The sequence below is a fragment of the Musa acuminata genome, chromosome BXJ1-9 (assembly GCF_036884655.1).
Source record: "Musa acuminata AAA Group cultivar baxijiao chromosome BXJ1-9, Cavendish_Baxijiao_AAA, whole genome shotgun sequence".
In the NCBI taxonomy this organism is placed as follows: Eukaryota; Viridiplantae; Streptophyta; class Magnoliopsida; order Zingiberales; family Musaceae; genus Musa; species Musa acuminata.
In genome coordinates, this window is record NC_088335.1 from 46,310,768 (window position 1) to 46,332,518 (window position 21,751).

Here is a 21,751-nt window from a genome sequence, read left to right on the forward strand (position 1 = left end):
AATGTGATAGAAGATAAGATTTTTCCAACTACACGAGGAAATCTTTCTATTATGTTGAGAGAAATTATTTCTCTTAATTTGTATAAATAGGAGAAGGAATATTTTTATCTTCTATTTTTTTCTTCATGGTATCAGAACAGTGAAAAAAGCGAAGTTTCACTCTTATCTTTAGCCAGCGACCAACGTCGTTGAGAAAAACAAAGCTTCGGTCTTGTCTTCAGCTAGCGACCAACACCGCTGCAGCCACATTCCTAAGAGGCTCCACGGCCAAGGCCAATCCTCATCTTCCTCACCACGGTAGCCTTTGCTGTTCTACCAACAGTCGATGGACTTGAGGAGAACGAAGGATGGACTTAAGGAAAACGAAGGGAATGCCTATGCCCTCACAGCAACAGCAATCGCAACAGTAGCAACGATCTGCTCTTGCTCTACTCACGAAGTCTCTCGCTTGTAAACCATTCTTTGCATCGATCCAAGATTGATATTCTTATCAGGAGCACCATCTTACGGGGGCATGATAGAAAATAAAATTTCCTCAACTATACGAGGAAATCTCTCTATTTTGTTGAGAAAAATCTTCTATTATGTTGAGGAAAATCCTTTCTACTAATTTGTATAAATAGGAGAGGGAACATGTTAATGTATTGAAGCATTTTCATTTCTTCAATAATTAGGTACAAGGAAGTATCCTCCACAAACAAGAAAGTAAAACAAAGAAGATGATATGAATTCATATGCTCCAAAATGTCCTGCAAAAATAAGAAAGTAAAACAAAGAAGATGAACAATGTGTGATAACTGATTGTAAAACAAAGGAGATGGAATGATTTCATGCACTCCAACATATCCTCCAAAAACAATCAAAACTTGACAGAAGAGTTGCGGTCAACAAAAGGTAGTTGACTAAGTAGCCTCAGATATATAAAAACATATCAAAGAGAATCCTACAAAAAGATAGATAAGACAGAAACAACATAAAATTTCATCTCTGATTGTTTTCTAAACAGCATGCTTTTTCACTCTATCCTGGGGCTGATCATAAGGCAAAGACATTAATTCAATGAGTGCTGTAAAAATCTGAAATGAATAGTTGAATGTTCAGAAGAGGAGGGAAAGCGGATAGATGCCAGACTAATTTGATTCAACAAATCATGGATATGATCATGAACATTGACTTAGGCATCCAATTCATGTAAATCTTCATGATGTGCATGCAATGATATCAAGTTCAGCTGTTAAGATTGAGAAGATTCGAGTGTGAGAATATGTAAATAAAGCATACATCTGATTTCTCTGAAAACTCAATATAGCAAGATTGTCACTAGTTAACAACTCGAAAATTTCTTTCATAGCTTACAAGCAAACATAATCATAAAATGCAATCACATCTCCCAGACAGAGAGCACATCACTCTGTAATGCTTGCACACATATGTGCCATTGAACTGATACCATGCAATTGAGAGGTAGGCATTCTGTCTTCCAGCCTAAAGTCAAGCTTTGCCTGACTGCAGATCGCTCCCGTGCTGTTCAACATAAGGCCTGATGAATGTCCTCCTCCACCAGACCTCAAAGGCTCTCTGAAGATTAGGACAGTTATCACTAGCCTTCAGGAAACATCCCAACCAAGACAGCAGAATGCTTTGCTGGTCTTCTAAAGAAAGCGTTAGAATCGTTCGGCCAATTCCTTCCTCCACCACTTTTCGATCAAACGATCTGCTACCATGCTGTAACCAGCTATAGTCATTGATCAGTGGCTGCAACCATACATGTAACAGCAGCTTGCGGGTTTCCTTCGAAGGAAGCATCTCGCCATTTCCGATTCCAACGAAGAGCCTGCAGGTGATGCAGCTGACCAGGTGACGGGACATGGTTGGCACTTTCGTGTGCAGTTCTGCAAGTTCATTCTGGCTAGTCCACATCAATGTGAATTCATCTGCTGCATTCCTGTCAACCAAAATTTCAAGTAACCAGATGAGATTATCTGCCTCGAGAGTGATCTGTCGCACCACAGGATCTTTGCTCTCCAAAGATCTATCAGAAAAATCAGGCTCGGATGCTTGTCTGAATAGATTCAGCAGTGATTCTAAGCATCGCTGGCACGAACTGTATAAACTTTCAGTGCAAATCTCAACAGTTCCATTTGTCTTGAGGTTAATTTCCTTCAGAAGTTTCAACACTAAGGATTTCATTTCCCGTCGACCTCTATCCTCAGTGCTTTCAAGGACTAACTCCATTATGTGAGAGAGTGTGTCATTTGGTTGGTTGGATAGATCAGAAGCTACTCGGTTTAGTATAGGACTGATGCCATAGTTGTCATCCTGAAGTCGTCGAACAGATGAGACGACATCATCTTCTTCTTCTCCAATCCATGGTGCTGCTTCCAAGTAATCCAGACATGATTTGATGCATGCTTGGAAGCCAAGCGTTTCAGCAACCTGTAAAATACTGTCCTCTATTAAGTTGGGTAAGTAGCACTTTCATAAAGTTCTAGGATGTTAGTAGCAGTGAAAGAAATAATATCTATAAGCTCCTCACTTGATACAAAAAATACATGCTATGATAAAGCCAGATATCTATGAAGCTACTGCAAAATGTTTATCTACATTCATGGTTTATGTTATCTGTGTTTCTGTAATCTGTTGCTGAAAATTTTCATCAGAAATACTACAAATTTACTCTTTAGGATTTACAAGGAATTCAGGTGCATTATCAGAGTTCATTTTCATCTCTGATTGCTTCATATTTGAAGCTCTGCAGTGATTAACTAATTGGCATCCCTTTATTCTAGGTACTAAAACTTAAGGAATATACTTAAGCTATGATCTACAAGTTAAATAGCAGAAAGAGAAACATTTGTAGGTTAACAGTTGCAATCCTTGGAGTCTACTAAGACTAAAACAATAGCAATGATGATACTTAAACAGGTCCTTCTGATAGGCTGGTGAATCATTTGTTTCCGTGATAAGAATCATCTTTCCTTGCACAAAATGGTAAGAACCTCCTGTTGAAGCCAAATATCATATCGGCATTGTAGTACTAAATACTAGTCAGATGACCACAAAGATTATAGAAATAAATGGTAAATATTATGCAACAGCTGAAGACAATGATGTAATCGTGATGGACCAACAAACCTTCAGAATACGAAGTACACGAGAAACACTTTGTTTGATCAGTCTGTGTTTAATTTCTTTGCAGTACATCAACCCCATGGTCTCGACAAAAATTTCCACATCTTCGCAGTCTGCCATTTCAATTTGGGGCACTGGAGACAACCCAGAGAGCTTATCTGCAAAGAAGCTACTGTTTTCCGCAAGAATGTTCTTGTGAACACTCATCCTCACAGAAGTAGCTCCCTTTCCATGCAGAGTAACTTTCAAGTCACTGGTCTCCAGCTGACCAAAGCCGACCGATATCTTGCGTTGCTGAGATTCAACATTTAGCTTCTGGGGTCTCTCAGGAGCCTTTGATGATACGGAAGTAGCAGTGCTAGAGTTGGGACATCTCTGCTCATCAGAAATGAGCCTCGACCTCAGTGACGTAGAGACTGATCTTTTGTCCACAGGGGGAAGTGATGGCCTCTGAAGAGATGAGGCCTTTGAGTGCAGTGGAGATGTGGCTCTGTGTCTGTCTTGAAGATTTTGATTCTTAAGGGTCTTCTGGATGGCTGCAGGAGAGGGACAACACCAGAATCCTTCTGGGGTTACTGCAATGGGAACATTTCTGATCCTTGTGTGGCCTTGTTCAAGCCTTCTGAGTGTAAACTCTGCCATTCTAATGTCTGCTTAATGGTGTCTTTCTAAGAGAGAAATCACATTTGAGGTTGTCAACTGTGAGTTTGACAGCTTAGAAACCTTCAATTAAGATGAAGAACATCAAGTTGTGTTTCTTACAAGATGAATTCCTACATATAAACCTGCATAAGCAACAAGAAATTTACTTCAGCAAGCTGGGTATCCTGTTCAACCTCAAAAAGAAAGAGAAAAAAGGAAGAGAAAGGGAGGATGAAACATAATCAAAATGCAGATGACTATGTCTAGAATACAAGGCAAGGGTTCCAACTTGAACTCCATTTCTCTCTAGAACACCTAAAGATTCTGCCTTTCCCTGTTCATATCTCAGAGAAGAATGAAGATTTGAAGTTTTGGAGTGTAAGGAACCTGTCTTGTGGATGACATACGAAACATACAGAGAAAGAATTCAAGAAAATGCAGTAAGATGTCCACTTACCTCATCTCCTAAGTCAGCCCCTTCCACTGCCCCCCCCCACCCCTCCTTTACTCCATGTCTCTTCTTTCTCTTTTGGGGATACTAATGATGAAACCATGGTCCAATGCCAAGCATGCAGCCAACAGGAGATGGACGGAATCACAGATAGCAATGATGGCTCTTTCAAATCATTTCCTCTGATTTAGGGAGCGAAAAAGATGACAACTTTAGTTCAAGCAAATGAGAGTAAAACTACTTTCCTCTCCCCAAACCATTGTATTACTCTGAGACTTGGACACCACCTTTATAGAATGCCAAAAGAGCTGTTATCACAGCCTCATTCCTCTGTTTCACAATCCCTGCAATTAATTCTACTCAGGCTCCTCTCTGTCTCTAAATTGAGCTTTGGATGAGGAGTTTGATTATAAAGGAAGCCTGTGAGCTTGCTCGAAATGTGCTTACTGTTCACCAATATCCAACTCTCGAGTCCCAAAAAGAATAATGTTAACATATGTAAAAGGTAACAGACAACAAGAGATTCAATGTTTGGAAGAAGTAACTAAGCCTTTTTGGGTTGTTTGATAGTGTTTATTAGAACTTCCTGAGGCCTCCTCACTCTGTAATGCAAAAACAAGAGGGTAGAACAAGAAATAGGACATAAAAAGGTGGAAGGTTGGAGCTTGGTGGAATAGGTAGAGTGCACATGGTTGTGTGGAATGAGTCTTAGAAGTGAAGATGCCTTCTCTAAAATATTTTGACTCTTATAAATTATTTGGAAGACTCTCTAGACACTGATGATAGCTTTGATTTTAAGGAATGATCTGTCTAATGAATTAAAAAGACTGCTTCCATGTTCCCTCACAAGTCTGTCTGGGTTTTGTTCCTAATCTGATTTAAACTGTAGGTTTCCATCTAGAAAGCAAATGTAGAATTTTAAGGTATAAAACACTGAGATAGTGAATTCTGCTACTATACAATTTGACCACTAAGCTTGAACATAAGAATTGATGTGACATACCATGGCATACTTGCAGAAAAGTCACCTTTCTTACCCTTACTAACTACATTTCATTTCCTCTTACATGTCATGATTTCAGAGATATGCATGTTCACAAGTTAATTCTTGATAGAGGAACAGGGAGAAAGTAAAATGACAGTAAGTACAGTGACCTGAGCAACCTGAAGACCAGATTAGTGATTGGTATAGTCTGATAGCTGGTGCACATCAAGTGTTTGCCAAAATTTGAAACTCTGTGACAGCAAAAACAAGAGCAGCCATCAGCCTCATGTGGAACCTTCTGCTTTTAGACTTGTCTGATGGAACCCCAGGAGCAACAAAAGCAGTCATTCCTGTGGTACCTGTCACTGCAATCTCACACAACTAATTTGTTTTTGCAGTACCATGCGAAAGAGACTGCTGTGACTGGGAAAGCAGAAGCAAAGAAACACAAAGAAAACCTGAGAGTTGGGGATTGGTACCACTGCATAAATAATGCCTCCTCTTTTGACTCTGCTTTATTGCCTTACTTTGGAGCTCAGCTGTCACACTTGCAATAATGTCTTTCTGTTAGTCGAGTTTTCATTTGATACTCTTCCAAACAAAGAAAAAGGAAAAGCTACCATTTTTCAGAAAACATAAATTGTGTTGATTGAAAGGTCACATAAAACATTAGTTGATTCACCATTCTAATGCTTTGCAGAACAGGGCTACCTGCAAACATCTATCTTCCCTGCAAAATTAAGGCTCCCGACATCATTAACCAGACAATCTTGCTTGCCAGTAGTTTGCACAGTGAATTTGAGAATGTTTCTCCAGCTAATTCTGTAGCTACAAGTGTCATGGTTTTCATTTTCCAAAGTGATTCGAGTGGAAGAACATTTCAGGAGCTACCATCCTTTTTTTATCTTGAAAACTGGAATGAAAGATTAGGAAGGACATGGAAAGGCTGATGGATACATGTTGAGCGGGTATGGATGCTCGAGTCTACAACACAGATGCCTACAACTATGTAATCGTCTATTGCCTGAACAAAAGAAGAATAGACATCAACTTCCAACATTCATACAATCAAACGGGTCCGGTGAAATCTAAATCGTACGTTGGAATCCGACAGAATCTGTTGTTTCTCCTGGACTCACAGGGATCATTCAAAGCTTTAGTTGGATGGTGCCATGGAAGTGCTCCAAACAAGAAAACATGCACTGATATGAGGAACAAGACCTAATGGAACGGGGACGATGGCGTTCTGACGTCCATGGAAGTCAAAGAAAGAGACGAAGTCACAGTGCCTAGACTGCCGTGCATGTGTCCGTCCGTGGCCGAGGTCCCTTAGGTCACAAGGGCTTCATGTGCAGGAAAGCAAAGGGGTGGTGATCGAGCAGGAGCTGCACTCCGTGACGCGGCCCTTGTTTCTTGCGCCAAGTTGGCCGCTGTGGCTTGACCTCGCCCATGGCGAAGAGCGTCATGTGGGTGTGCAGTGCTCGCTCGGGGTTGCACGCGTTGCGACATTGCATTCCCCCTTTCCGCTTTGTTCGTTTCTCACTGCCCTTGGAATTTGGGTCAAGTAGGAACTCCGTGACGGTATGGTGTTAAACGTTCTAGTTCAACATGTATAGAAGAACTAAGAGAACATCTCACAGATCCATTGTCGTCTAGTCCGGTTAGGATACCTGGCTTTCACCCAGGCGACCCGGGTTCAAATCCCGGCAATGGAAAGCTTTTTGTTACAAAAATTGGTTTTTCTTATTATAGTTTTGCTTTCAAATGATTTATTGATCTTTTACGGTTGGACAAATTCCTTAAGAAAAAGAAAGCCCTAAGGTTTTCTTTTTTTCCACTTAGTGTCCCTTTTTATTGTTTTATTCCATCAAGTATTTTTTTTTATTTTCTGAAAGATAAAATTACCCTTGATCTATGTTCCGCTATAATCGTCTTCACTCCAATGCTCTATTATAGTCACATCTACTTTGTCATCGTACCGTATGTCATCTTTGTGCGATCGTCATCATCCCTTTGAATAGTCACCACCTCCTTCTGCGTAGGACCCAAGCCCCACCCTCGCGAAACATGAAGCCTCCGTCTCGACACTTTTTTTTATTTTTTATTAAGTATTTTTTTATTTATTCTATCGAGTATTTTTTATTTTCTTAAAGATAAGATTACCCTTGATCTATGCCCCGCCATAATCCTTTTTGCTCCAATGTCCTATTATAGTCACATCTATTTTATCATTGTATCATATCATGTGTCGCCTCTGCATCACTGCCTCTGCATCCTTCCTTTCCTTTCCATTAGATACCTAATCACACTCATTATCTTCTCACTCACTTCAACGCGTAGCTGCACCATCTTGTCCGTAGCTAGCGTCATGTGGAAATAAAGCAAAGGGAGGCACTATAAGAAAAATAAAACTTGATTTTTCGTTTTGAGAAATTTACCTTTTATATTTTACTTATCCTTCTATTATTATATTTTTTGCTTTCAAATAACGATTTATTTTGTTTCTAATTTAACTTTCACTTAGAGACCGTGAATAACGGGAGCTCCTGTGGAACACCCAAAGATCCAAATCCCCAACTTAGAGAATCCGATAAGCTCATGTTTTTTTTATGATTGCTAATATGGTCAGTTGTCATATCAATATTTGAGTCAGTTTGCTCTCTGATTCACTGCCTTCGATGTTACCATTTTGTGGCTTTCTTTCCTAATGATGTTCTGCTTTCAGTTTCAATTCTCCGTTTAGGGTTTGACTAAGCAACAACTTCTTCAGTTCAATTGTTGTGTGGGCATTAAAACAAAAAATCTAATTTTACCATCGTATAATTCGAACTCGATTAATTAACGGGTCGGATCAATTCCCATAGATGAAAAACCCGACCCGTCGTGGTTTGTACCTTTATGGGCACATTTTGCCCGGCAAATTTTCCCCTCGACTCCCTCCTCCTCCACGGCGGGCTCCGATGGTGGCGATTCGAATCCGAAGAGCAAAACCTATTATTCTCTCCATCCGCAACGCTTCCACCCGATTCGTCCACTCCTCTTCATCCCACCCGTCCATCGCCTCATCGATGGTGTCCGATCTCCCACAGCTCGCCCCCGATGACGAGGCCGTCGTCTCCTCCGCCGTCTCCATCCTGCGGGAGCTCCGCTCCAAGCGCCGCTGGACCTTCCTCAAGTCCGTCCACCTGGCCGGCTTTTCGACCGCCCAGTTCGCTCACATCCTCCTCCGCATCCGCAACAACCCGCGCCTCGCCCTCGGCTTCTTCATCTTCTCACGCCGCCACTCCCTCTGCCGCCACGACCCCCTCTCCTTCGCCGCCGCCGCCCACGTCCTCGCGCGCCACCGTCGCCGCCCCGCTGCCCTCTCCCTCCTCCAGGCTGCCGTCCGCTCCCTCGACCCCTCCTCCTCCCCCTACACCGACGTCGAGGGGATCAACGGGCCGCCGGAGATCTTCAGAACCCTATCGAGGACCTATCACGCCTTCGACTCAGCTCCCTTCGTCTTCGACCTCCTCGTGCAGGCTTACCTCCAGGTCAAGCGGCTCGATCGGGCGGTCCAGATCGTTCGGATCCTGAGATCCCGCGGCATCCAGCCGTCCATCGGCACCTCCAACGCCTTGATCCGATCGGTGTCTCGCGCGAAGGGATCGGATGCCGGCTTCCAAATTTACAACCATATCTTCAAACCAGAACCTGCTGGCTGCGATGGAGTTGGTGTTAAGCTTAGGGTTTCTCCCAATGTGGGGACCTTTAACACCCTTCTCCTTGCTCTCCATCGAGAAGGGAACTTGGAGAGACCGAAGGAGATCAGAGACGAGATGGAGAGTGTTGGATGCGATCCAAACGTCTTCACCTACAGTATTCTAATGGCTGGATACTGCGACGAAGGCATGATGGATAGTGCGAGAGGATTTTGGGAAGAAATGGCAGCCAAGGGAATCAAACCTGATATCATGTCATTCAACACTTTGATCAGTGGTTACTGCAAGGTAGAAGAGATGGAGAGGGCCGAAGATCTCTACAGACAGATGATATTGAGTGAGATCGAGCCGACCGTGACCACGTTCGAGCAGTTGATTAAGGGTCATTGCAAGATTGGAGATATCGATTCCGGGCTTCTTCTGTACCAGGATACGAGGAGGAGGGGATTTGGGATGGAGGTCTCAGTTGTTGATGAGTTGCTTGTAGCAATGTGTGAGAGGAGGAGGGTTGCAGAGGCGTTGAGAATTTTGAGAGATGAGATGAGGAGAGAAGAGTTTACGCCGAGTCGGTTGAGCTATGAGGTGTTGATCAGAGGTCTGTGTGAAGAAGGGGATATTGAGCAGGCATTGAAGCTTCAGGCTGAGATGGCTGGTAAAGGGTTTGGAAACAGCTTCGAGGTCTATAGTGCATTCATACATGGATACAGGAAGCAAGGGGATATCGAGAAGGTAGAGAGATTAAAGGATGAGATGATTGTGATGGGTGTAGGAAAAGGAGAGTAGGTATCACTGATCGGAAACAGGCCAGCTTTGTTCACAAGTTCTACGCTCACTGTGCCATTGCCATGAGTGTGGAAGTCAGAAGTTAATGCAATTCCGCAACATGTTGATGGCTTCATATTGATTGGTGGGGTTCACTGTTTCTGTACAAGTACATGAAATTTGTATAGTTTTGGGATCAGGAAGATGCACAAATAATCTTTATCATCACACAAAATACTGATGCAGCATTTGCAAAAGATTGCTTTGCAGGAGAAGAACAGCAACATCAATGTCAATTAAATGGTTTGGCAGTAGGATGTGAAATAAATGGGCTAGCATCTGTCTGTCATATAAGCTTCAAAGAATTCTGCCGGTGATTGTTTCTGCAGCAAATAAATGTTGAAGTAATAACCAAGACCTGGGGAAAGATAGTGGGTCTTGATGAACCTACTGCGAAGCTATGTATTAGATGGTTGGCTAGAGATGTCTGGTGATCCTCTCCCCATTCTGAGCCTTTAAACATTATGTTTTGAAGCTTCATTGTAAAAGCATGAAGATGAACTAAATTTTCTTTCTGAGCTTGTATTGATTAGAAGGAAACTAATACTGACAATACAGGTTACTCGAATTTTGGAAGCCTCTCTACAATGGACAAAATCTAATAATGATGACGGATCAGTGCTGCAAATCATATCAGGTAATTTATTACGTAGCTCCGTATGGAAATGATCTTTTTTAAGTTCTTTATATACCACAGACCTATTATTTTGCTTCCCTTAAGAAGCTAGAACTTCAGATTTCTTTCTATCATGTTAGTACTTGCATTCTTTCTTCTCACTTTTTATTTTCCATATTCTTAAGCTTTTGGCCATTTTAGTCAGATGTTACAAAAATTATATGGTCTAACTAGATAGAATTGTGCAGTATCTAGAGCTGCTATATGCACAAGATTTAGGATAAATTTTCAGCACATACATGGAGTCATCCAAGATAACAAAATTAACTAAGAGTATGATTAATGCATAAGGTTCTCACTTCTCATCAATGCCAAAATTTGGAAGGATAAATATATATATGGTCTTACCATTGGTCACCTGATCAAAGAGGAGCAACCTTACTGTGGTGTCGAGGCTTGTTTTGTGAATTCAGTAGTAAATATGGTGTTAATGCTATGTTTATCTCTTTTCTTTTTCTGGTGTTTCTTTGAACAGTCAAATTATATCACTAGGAAGCAACAAGCCACAAGTTGAAAGATGATGGCCAGTGTAGAGCTCCATGGGAATTAACAGACCCATGATTGTGCCTAGGAAGCTGTCAAGTGGAGATCACAAATGAGACTGGCTCCCAATAAAATGTGAAAAGGATGCTTTCCATTTTCTAGCAGAAATAGTTAAGAGTTGGAAGAATGAGGTAAAACAAATAGGTTTAGAAGAAAGATCCAGTCACACTTGTCCAAGGAACCTCCTGAGTAGCATCTCCAGGTAATCATCCTCCATTAGAAAAATAAAAATAAAACATTGAGTTGCTCCTGATGATATTGTCCAAAAAGATCGGGATAGATAGCATGTTGTTCATTGCATATCGCATAGTACACAAATTTAATTGGTCATGCAATGAACAACAAGAGAATAGCTCCATTATTAAATTGTTGTGTTTGTGTAAGAATGTGGTGAGCAAAGACTAAACGAGATGAGAAAGAAAACGAAAGGCGTCCTATTGAAAGAAAGAAAATGAAAATTAAATGGTGTTCTGTCCTTGCAAGTATAGGTGCAAGTACAAGTAAACTTGCAAGACAATACTGTATAGTATACAAGGATGTGGAGTGAATCTGAAAACCCTATATGTTTTGCCATGGAACAAAGAGACACTGCCAAGAAAACTAGATATGTAGATCAGCCATCTCGGCTAGTCAGCACCAGGTTGGATATGTAGCTCAGGCTCAGCCATAAAAACTATTACTCAATGAACTATTAGATGAACAACCATCTTTCATACATAAAGCTAGGTCTTGGGTAAGATTGAATGTAGATTGTTCTGACCATCAGATGCGAGTTGGGGACTTGGTTTTCTATTAAGGAACTAAGTTGAGAAATGCAGCTTGTACAACGAGGCTGCTGCTTTTCGTGAGGGTCTTTTTGCTGCTAGGCGAAGAAGCGGCTTCCCCAAGTTACACGTTTGTGTTCTGCTAATCATTTTCCTGTCTAATACGGGGTTGCGTCACATGTACGCAGTCCCATCATACGAGAAAATATCCTGTCGTTTGATGCATCAACCGGAACTCAATCCCACACGATCGCCGACATGGAGTTGATGGGGGCGTCGATTTGAAGAAATTAAGTTTGTTATTGATCATTGAAGATAGTAAATTTTGATTGTAAATTTTAAATATTTATCTATATATTGCTGAAAGTTTATTAATCAATAATATCATAAAAAAAAATCCTTTAAATTAAATAGAAATAATTTTTATATACGAATAAATTATATATTTAATTTAATTTAATTTAATTATATATTATATATTTTTATATTTTTTATACTTGAACTTATAAAAAGAGTTAGAACATTAGATAATGAGAAATGAATGAGTTTTCCTCACTTGTGTATGAGTTGTCCGAGGTCACATGTGTTCTCACATGCAAGATCTCTAGACATTCATCTTGGAAATATTGGAAATATTCTTATTGAGCCATAGTTATACTTTTTATTTTTATTATTTATTTGGTTATTATCATTTTTTCTCTTTTTATTCTCCTATTATAAGAAAAAATTGTTGTTGCTCATCCTATACCATCTTCTTTTGATTACAATTTGATCAAATTGATCAAAAAGTATCATTTGACCACGATGTAATCAAATTTGTCCTTCGACAATAATGCGATTGAATCATTCAAGAATTATCCTTCGATCATAATACAATCGAACTAACCAAAATGTATCATTCCACAATGATGCAATCAAATAGACTATGATGCATCTTTTGACTATGACTATGACTATGATGCATAATATAATCGAATCAACCAAGATGCATCTTTTGACTATGATGCTTTCTAGTTGAATCAACTAGAAAGCATCCGTTGATCACAATACGATCGAATCGGCCAAAAAAAATCATATGACTATTATAAGGTCAAAATAGTAAAAAGGCATATTTTGACAACAACATGGTCAAATCATCTAATAATCATTTTGCAACCACAATACCATTGAACTATCTAAATGCATCCTTCGACAATGATATGGTTGAATCGATCAAGGAGCATTCTTTAGTTATGAAGCTATCAAAACAACCAAAAAGCATTCTTGGAAAAATGATATGATAGTACCAGTCAAGAAGCGTCCTTCATCCACAAAGTAGTCGAAAAAACATCTTTCAATAATGATGCAATCAAATCAAACAAGAAGTGTATTTGGACGATGATACAATCGAATTAGCAAAGAAGCATCTTTCAACCATGACATAGTTGAATAAACTAAAAAGCATCATTTGACTATGATGTGATGGCCAAGAAAGATCCTACGATTATTATGAGGTTGAAATGGCGAAAAGGCATCTTTCAACAATGACGTGATCAAATCATCCAAGAATCATGCGTCAACTACAATACAATCGAACTAGCCAAAATATAACATTCTACAATGACGTGATCGAATCAACCAAAAAGCATTCTTTGACAATGATATGATCGTACTAGCTAAAAAGCATCCTTTAACATCAACGTAGTTGGAAAAGCATATTTCAACAATGGTACTATTGAATAAGATAAGAAGTATCATTCGACGATAATGCAACTAAATCAACCAAAAAGCATCCTTTGATTATGATGTGATTGAATCAGCCAAGAAAAATCCTACTATTGCTATTAGGTCAAAATGGTGAAAAAGGCATCCTTTGACAACGACGTTGTTGAATTATCCAAGAATTGTTCTTCAACGACAATACAATTAAACTAGCCAAATGCATTCTTCCATGGTGACATGATCAAATCGACCCAGAAGAATTCTTTAACTATGAAGCTGTCGATGATTGTACCGACGAAAAAGTGTCCTTTGACCACAACATCATCAAAAAAGTATATTTCAACAATGGTGTGATCAAATTAGACAAAGTGTCCTTCCACGATGACGCAAGTGAATCAGCCAAGAAGCATCTTTCGACCATGACATAATTAAATCAACCAAAAAAACATCCTTTGACAACGATGTGATCAAATTGGCTAAGAAATATAGTACAATTACTATGAGGTCGAAATGGCAAAAAGACATCCTTCAATAAGAACATGATAGTACCTGTCAAGAAAAATCATTCAACCACAACGTGGTTGAAAAATCATCTTTCAATAATGGTGTGATCAAATCAAATAAAAAGTATCCTCGACAATGATTCAATTGAATTTGCCGAGAAGCGTTTTTTGACCATGACATGGTTGAATTAACCAAGAAGCATCTTTTAACCACAATGTGATCAAATCAACCAAGAAAAATCCAATGACTTCTGTAAAGTTGAAATGGCATAAAAGAATCCTTCGACAACAACGTAATGGAATCATCCAAGAATTATCCTTCAACCACAACACAATCGAACTATCCAAAGTGCATCCTTCGATAATGATGCAGTCAAATCGACCAATAAGTATTTTATAACTATAAAGCCGTCAAATCAGTCAAAAAGTATTTTTCGACAATAACATGACTGTACTAGCTTTAAAGCATCCTTTGATCATAAAATGAGCACAAAAATATATTTTAAAAAAGATGCGACAGAATCAGACAAGAAGTATCATTCGATGATGACACAAATGAATCAACCAAGAAGCTTTTTTTTCCGACCATGATATGGTTGAATCAGTCAAAAAGCATCTGTTGACCATGATGTGATCGAATCGATCAAGAAAAATCCTACGATTGTTATGTGGTTGAAATGGTAAAAAGGCATCCGTCGACAACGATGTAGTCGAATAATTCAAGAATCGTTTTTCTACCACAACACAATTGTACTAGTCAAAATGCATCATTTGACACTGACACGATCGAATCGGCTAAGAAGCATTCTTTAACTATGAAGTTGTTGAACCGACCAAAAAGTATTCCTCAACAATGGCATGATTGTATCGGCCAAGAGGCATCCTTCGACCACATTATGGTTGAAGAAACATCTTTTAACAATGGTACGATCGAATCAGACAAAAAGTATCCTTCGACGATAACGCAACTGGATTAGCCAAGAAGCATCTGTCGATTGTGATGCAGTTGAATTAACCAAAAAATACCCTTTGACCACGATGTGATCGAATTGCTAAAAAGAAAATCCTATGACTACTATGAGGTCTAAATGACAAAAATTAATTCTTCGACCATGATGTGGTTGAATCATCTAGGAATTATCCTTTAACCACACCACAATCGAACTAGCCAAAAAGTATCATTCGATAATGACATAGTCGAATCGATCAAGAAGCATACTTTAACTATGAAGCTATCAAGCTGACTAATAAGCATTCTTTGATGATGACATGACTATACCGATTAAGAAGCGCCTTTTGGTTGAAAAAGTATCAAGAAGCATCCTTCGACGATGACACAATTATATCAGCCAAGAAGTATCTTTCGATGATGATGTTGTTGAATGAACCAAAAAGTACCATTTAAATATGATATAATCGAATCAGCCAAGAAAATTCATATGACTACTATGATGTCAAAATCGCAAAAAGGCATCCTTCAACGACAATATGATCGAATAAGCCAAGAATCATTCTTCAACCATAACACAATCAAACTAGTCAAAAATGCATTCTTCGACAATGACACAATCCAATCAAACAAGAAGCATTTTTAAGTATGAAGCTATCAAATTAATAAAGAAATCATTCTTTGATAATGGCATAACTGTACTAGCCCAAGAAGTGTCCTTTTAGACCACAACATGGTTGAAAAAATATCTTTTAATAATGGTACAATTGAATCAAACAAGAAGTAACTCAACTGAATTAACCAAGAAGCATATTTCGATAATTACGCTCATTGAATCAACCAAAAAGGATCCTTTGATCACAATGTAGTTGAATCAGCCAAGAAAAATCCTATGACTACTATGAAATCAAAATTGTGAAAAAGGCATCCTTCGACAATGATATGGTCGAAACATCTAAAAATTGTTCTTTGATCGTAACACAATCAAACTAGCCAAAATTGTTCTTTGATCGTAACACAATCAAACTAGCCAAAATGCATCCTACGTGATCGAATCGAACAAGAAGCATTTTTTAACAATGAAGCAATTGAATTAATCAAGCATTCTTTGACATGGCTTGATTGTACCGGCTAAGAAGTGTTCATCGACCACAACGTGGTCAAAAAAACATCTTTTAACAATGGTACGATTAAATCTGACAAGAAATGTCCTTCGACGATAACACAACAAAATCAGCCAAGAAGCATCTTTCGACCATGATGTGGTTGAATGAACCAAAAAGGATCCTTTGATCATGATGTGATTGAATCAACTAAGAAAAATCCTATGATTACTATGAGATCAAAATTGTGAAATGGTATCATTTGACATCGTTGTGGTCGAATCATCTAAGAATCATCCTTCAATTATAACATGATCAAACTAACCAAAATGCATCCTTTGACAATGACACGGTCGAATTGATCAAGAAGCATTCAAACTATGAAGTTATGAAACCAATCAAAAAGCATTCTTCGACAATAGCATGATTGTATCGGCCAAGAAGCATCCTTCAACATCAAAAAAGCATCTTTCAACAATGGTTCCATTGAATCAAAACAATGATGCAATGAAGCACCATAACGTAGTTGAATCAACAAAAAAGCATCCTTTGAATACAACGTGATCGAATCAGCCAAGAAAATCCTACGGCTACTATAAGGTTGAAATGGTGAAAAGGCATCCTTCGACAATGATATAGTCAAATCATTCAATGATCATCCTTCAACCACAACATAATTGAACTAGTCATAATGTATATCATTTGATAATGATGCAATCAAATCGATCAAAAAAAATTATTTAACTATGAAGATGTGGAACCAATTAAAAAGTACTATTTGACAATGACATGATTGTACCGACCAAGACACGTCCTTCGACCATAACATGGCCAAAAAAAATCTTTTAACAATGGTATAATCAAATCAAGCAAGAAGTGTCCTTCGATAATGACACAATTGAATTTGTCGATCGAGTAGGCCAAGTTGACTCCTATGAGGTCAAAATGGGAAAAGGTATTCTTCAACAACGACGAGATTGAATCATCCAAGAATTGTCCTTCAACCACAACACAATGGAACTAACCAAAATGATTCCTTCGACAAATGTGGTCAAAATCAACTAAGAAGCATTTTTTAACTATAAAGCAATCAAACCAACCAAAAAATATTCTTCACTAATGACATGATTGTATCGACCAAGAAGTGTTCTTCGACTACAAATGGTCAAAAAAACATATTTTAACAATGGTGCGATCAAATCAAGTGTCATTCGATGATGATGCAATTGAATCAACCAAGTATCTTTCAACCATGATTGAGTTGAATCAACTAAAAATCATTCTTTGAATATGATGCGATCGAATCATATGGGGCATCCTTCGATATCGACATGGTCGAATTATTCAAGAATCATCCTTCAATCACTACACGATCGAACTTGCCAAAACACATCCTTTGACAATGATACAATCGAATCGATCAAGAAGTATTTTTTAACAATGAAATTGTCGAACCAACCAAAAAGTATTCTTCGACAATGATATGGTCAAAAAAGTATCTTTTAAAACATGTGCGATCGAAAAAGACAAGAAGGTACTTTTAAAACATGTGCGATCGAATAAGACAAGAAGTGTCCTTCGACTATAATGTAACTGAAAACATCCTTTGATAATCTTATGATCGAATCGACCAAAAAACATCATTCAACTATAATGTGATCAAACTAGCCAAAATACATCCTGTGAAGCATCCTTCAATAACGTGTTCAAACCAAAAAGCAAGTTCAATGAGCAACAGAACAAAGTGCGATGAGCGAGTGAGCAAGTTGAAAAGGAGAGGAAAAAAATTCAAAATAAATTTATCTACAATGAATAATTTAAAAAAATAATAAAATTATTTTTATTAATATCCTTTTTCACATGACATGTAATTTTTTCTATCAATAAAATTAACGATATAAAAAATAAATTAAATATTTCATTAAGTGTAAAAATACTAATGTTACTTTTTAAAATATAAAATTTAAGATGCTAATCATAATTAATTACAAAGAATAATCTATAATTACCCCTATAGCTAATCACACAAAGCCGCATCAGTTGGTGTTGCTTCCCGCCGCTTTATTTGTTTGAGATAGCATGACTTATTAGGGCCCGTTATATAACGAGCTCTGTGAATGCAGCACTGTAACGAGGATCATCACACAACAGAACAATTAAAGCCAACATCAGCACTCCATAACTTGGTTTCTCAGAGCAATTTGGTGAACGACGACCGAAGTATATGTTTTAATATTCAAAAGATATGGAAACCCAAAATAGTTTTCTTGACGCATAGCCATAATAGATCAACCAAAACACCCTCTTCTTCATGGTATACTCCAACCTGTTGCAGGCAATTTATCTGTCATCAAGAACTGGGGAAAATTAATATCAAGAAAATTAGTTAAGAATGGTATGTCAAATAAGTGAACCAGCATTTTGCCAAAGCAAGAGAAAGAATACAACCATGCATTAATACATAAAGTCAAATTCTTGAGAGTTAGCCACTAATGTTGCAAACTTGCAGAGAGTTCACAAGGACATAAGATCCAAGCTATAAAATGATGGCAGGTAAACACGATGACGATCACTTTATGGATTTGATATCACAATATAACTTTTAGACACTATTGTTTGTCAGCTTGTAGATCCTCATATTCTAATTTAATAAGTGATATTATTCTTACAAGTAATTCAATCAGTGATATCACCAGAGTACTATTCTATCAAGAGGACCGTCTATCATCTCAAAATCAATCATGAGATCTCTATGCATCAAGTAGAATAAGGGATATGCAATTTTGATGATGTAAGAATATATTTTAATTTTATCAATATTATAAAAGTATGAAAACAAGTTTTATTGTGTATGCATTTATCTATTCGACTCATTACCCAAGAGAACCTATATAATTGTTTTATGCATGAATATTTTTTTGAATCGTGATCAAAGAGATATATGACAGAGAGACATTATCGATGGTGACTTCAGTACTCAAGCTGCATCATATTTGCCAAGGAGAGATTTGTGATCAGGACTGACAACCATCCCTCAAACATATCATGGCACAGGACAAGTGGCTTTCAAGGCAAATTGGCTATGACTACGAGATTAAGGATTGGTGCACAACTGAAAAAAGAAAATCAAAGTATCTTTGGCATCTCTTGTAATGGTTTCTATCTGTTTTCCACTGACAACATCTTCTGTTTTCCTTTCATCTTTCTTGAAGAAGACCTTTTTTTTTCTAGCGCTAAACAAACATTGATTAGGGGTTTGCTCTTTAACAAATGGTGGCATTCTATTAGCAGACTACTGTTGTCACTTTCTCAAAATTGCTTGTATCATCAACGATGAAAATCAACAAGCAGGTTGGCTCTCTACATTTAGATAGATGATTCCTATTAACAGAACAAGGATGTCCCTTTTGATCTTTTAGTAATAATAAGGATTGACTAAACTTTTGTTTCTTCTGAAAGAACAATTACAGTGAACTAAGTTCAGCTTATATTACCTCAAAAAAAAAATAGATTTATTAGTTCTGTTACTTATGATTATCAGTCTAAAAGGGCAATGAAAATGCTAAGGCATGCCCAAACAAACTAGGTCTGGATTTTTTCAGGTCAAGAATGACTTCCAAACAAATTAGATCTGGATTTTTTTCAGGTCAACAATGACTGACCAATATTTAGATAATAATAAAATTATTCAATAAAACATAAGATTTGTATTCTTTCAAAGTATCAATTGACATGGGTTTCATTAAACCATGGAAAGGAAACATAATTTCTGGATGATTGACCATCAATGGAATAGTAAAGAAGATATATTTCACTAATCAATGATATAGAAACATTCAACAACAACAACAACAAAGTCATATGTTTAGTTAAATTAAAAGTATTTAAATATTTATTATAATTTCTATTAAATATTTTATTCTTCCTCTTATCTATTCATAACACTAATTGTAATCGTTTCACCTCTATCTATTGCATCTTAAATGATTCTCCCTCATTTTATCATCTATTGAAAAGGAAAATAATTGTTCACGAATGAAAACATTTTTTTCCTATAATTTCGTATATCCATCTCAACGTTCTCAACTCAATATATAATTTAGTATATATTGTTTATTAACTTTCTAACACTTAGATCGCATTACTGATCTAGCAACTGTCAAATAAATTTTTATTTTATACGATCACACAAGACTCTTGACGCCCCTCGCCATTATATCCAACCTATTTTTACTCTATAAATAGTATCTTCAATAATCTCACCAATGTAAAACTCCATCAAATCTCATGAACAATGACACAAAAATATTATTAACATAAGATGGATCAACGCATTACATGACTAACAACAACAAGTAACATTTATAACTTTTTATCTTGAACAGGACAGGTCAGGAACTTTATAGTGGCAGTTATAGGGTTAGTATTTAATCAATAAGAACTAAACTTTAAAAAGAAAATATATATATAGCACTGGATATGAAACAATTGTCATCTAAACAATGTATAATGACTGCAGACCATTGTAGCAGCCATTTTCAAACCAAAACACTTTAGGATGCTACTGTATAATTATCATGGCATTTGGTCTTCTAAACTTATTTCGCGGCTGCTGTAGCAGCTTATTCATAAGCAACATGCTGAGCCTTAAACAAACTTTTCTGAAGCAGCCGAGTGATGAAAGGTGACAGCAGTATAGAAACAAAGAGGGTCGAGATTCCATATGACAGATGTATTGGCCAGTAGCAAGAATGTGAAATGGCTTATAGAGAGATATAACACAGAAGGTGACTCATTTCATACTCCATCTATGATACTAAACTGTTAATCTAGCCATATTTTTGTAAGGTTTCACCTTGCATCAAAAAGTAAAGTCCCGTACTGTTCTATGGGCAACTTAAGATGTTGATCATGTGGTTCTTATGTCATAAAATTATTATTGAACTGTCAACAACCTAACCCAGTATGTAACAATCAAAATACTGTAGAAAATTGACGGTCGTCATTCATGAGGCACACATTCCTCTTCTGACTCTAATATAAGACGAGGAATATATGTCAATGCAGTTCACAAGATCAGGTATAACCTAATGCCTGTACGTTTCCACATTATACTCTACAGTTCGACCCAAACACCTGTGTTAATGAAACTAACAAATCATTAGTCGAATAGGAGAGATTGCATACATGAAGCATCAAATGCCCAAACAACCCTGATCTGAAGATGTAAATCCAGAAGGATCAAGCTGAACTACTAATCGAGCAAAGATAGATTTAGGTTGAGAGGGGAAGAACCTGAGGGAGAGGGGGAGCCGTCAGAGTTCGAGCTTGAGCTCCTCCTTCTCCTGGGAGAGGTAATGGAGGACGTAGGGAGTGACGCGGATGACGACGATAAAGGCGCCCATGATTCCCAGATGTCTCTTCAGCTGCTTGTACGCCGTGGCCTTGTCCGGCCGTCGGGGAAACCCTCCCAAGAACATCTCTCTTCTCTCCCTCCCTCCCTCCCTCGTCAAAACCCTAGCCGTCGATAGACACAAAAGAGCAGTTAGAACAAATGGGTTGTTTCGTGTGTGTCTATATATAGACGTGCGAATCACTAGTTGGTTAGATTAAGCCAACTAATAAAAGTGTCTGGTTTAGTTTGGGCTAAGTTTGGATTCGGCGAGGTTGAGTGCGGAGTTGGCTTTGCGCATTTATTTTGGAGTTTCTCCATCAACATATATGATTAAAGTATTCTAATTAGAAAATAAGTACAGTTGTCCCTACAAATGAAAATACT

General features: G+C 37.9%; 2 protein-coding genes and 1 non-coding gene across 6 annotated transcripts; 2 read left to right on the plus strand and 1 right to left on the minus strand.

Annotated features, from left to right (window-relative positions):
* Positions 1-1,263: 1,263 nt before the first annotated feature.
* Positions 1,264-6,657, minus strand: LOC103999110 (BTB/POZ domain-containing protein At3g50780). Of its 3 annotated transcripts, XM_065084148.1 has the most exons (4): positions 5,922-6,657; positions 5,381-5,757; positions 3,136-3,917; positions 1,264-2,436 (listed from the first exon to the last, which is right to left on the minus strand). In XM_065084148.1, exons 3-4 carry the CDS (start codon positions 3,772-3,774, stop codon positions 1,492-1,494), a joined length of 1,584 nt encoding a protein of 527 aa, XP_064940220.1. In that variant the 5' UTR covers positions 3,775-3,917; positions 5,381-5,757; positions 5,922-6,657; the 3' UTR covers positions 1,264-1,491. The 3 variants fall into 3 exon arrangements, with proteins under 3 accessions (XP_064940220.1, XP_009419041.2, XP_009419043.2); XM_009420766.3 differs by lacking the exons at positions 5,381-5,757; positions 5,922-6,657 and adding an exon at positions 4,232-5,369; XM_009420768.3 differs by lacking the exons at positions 5,381-5,757; positions 5,922-6,657 and adding an exon at positions 4,064-4,209.
* Positions 6,658-6,851: 194 nt separating this feature from the next.
* TRNAE-UUC (transfer RNA glutamic acid (anticodon UUC)) lies at positions 6,852-6,925 on the plus strand. The gene has a single exon. It is a non-coding gene; the product is annotated as a tRNA-Glu (tRNA).
* Positions 6,926-8,149: 1,224 nt separating this feature from the next.
* Positions 8,150-11,968, plus strand: LOC103999111 (pentatricopeptide repeat-containing protein At2g15980). Of its 2 annotated transcripts, XM_065084150.1 has the most exons (3): positions 8,150-10,163; positions 10,292-10,370; positions 10,885-11,968. In XM_065084150.1, the coding sequence occupies exon 1, from the start codon at positions 8,171-8,173 to the stop codon at positions 9,692-9,694; it is 1,524 nt and encodes a 507-aa protein (XP_064940222.1). In that variant the 5' UTR covers positions 8,150-8,170; the 3' UTR covers positions 9,695-10,163; positions 10,292-10,370; positions 10,885-11,968. The 2 variants fall into 2 exon arrangements, with proteins under 2 accessions (XP_064940222.1, XP_064940221.1); XM_065084149.1 differs by lacking the exon at positions 10,885-11,968 and having other exon boundaries at positions 10,292-10,510.
* Positions 11,969-21,751: the final 9,783 nt, after the last annotated feature.

Coding starts and splice junctions, on each gene's coding strand:
- LOC103999110 (XM_065084148.1), bottom strand. CDS start 3,774: ATGGCAGAGTTTACACTCAGAAGGCTTGAACAAGGCCACACAAGGATC. Junction 2,437..3,135: donor GTGTACTTCGTATTCTGAAG/GTTTGTTGGTCC, acceptor AGTATTTTACAG/GTTGCTGAAACGCTTGGCTT.
- LOC103999111 (XM_065084150.1), top strand. CDS start 8,171: ATGGTGGCGATTCGAATCCGAAGAGCAAAACCTATTATTCTCTCCATC.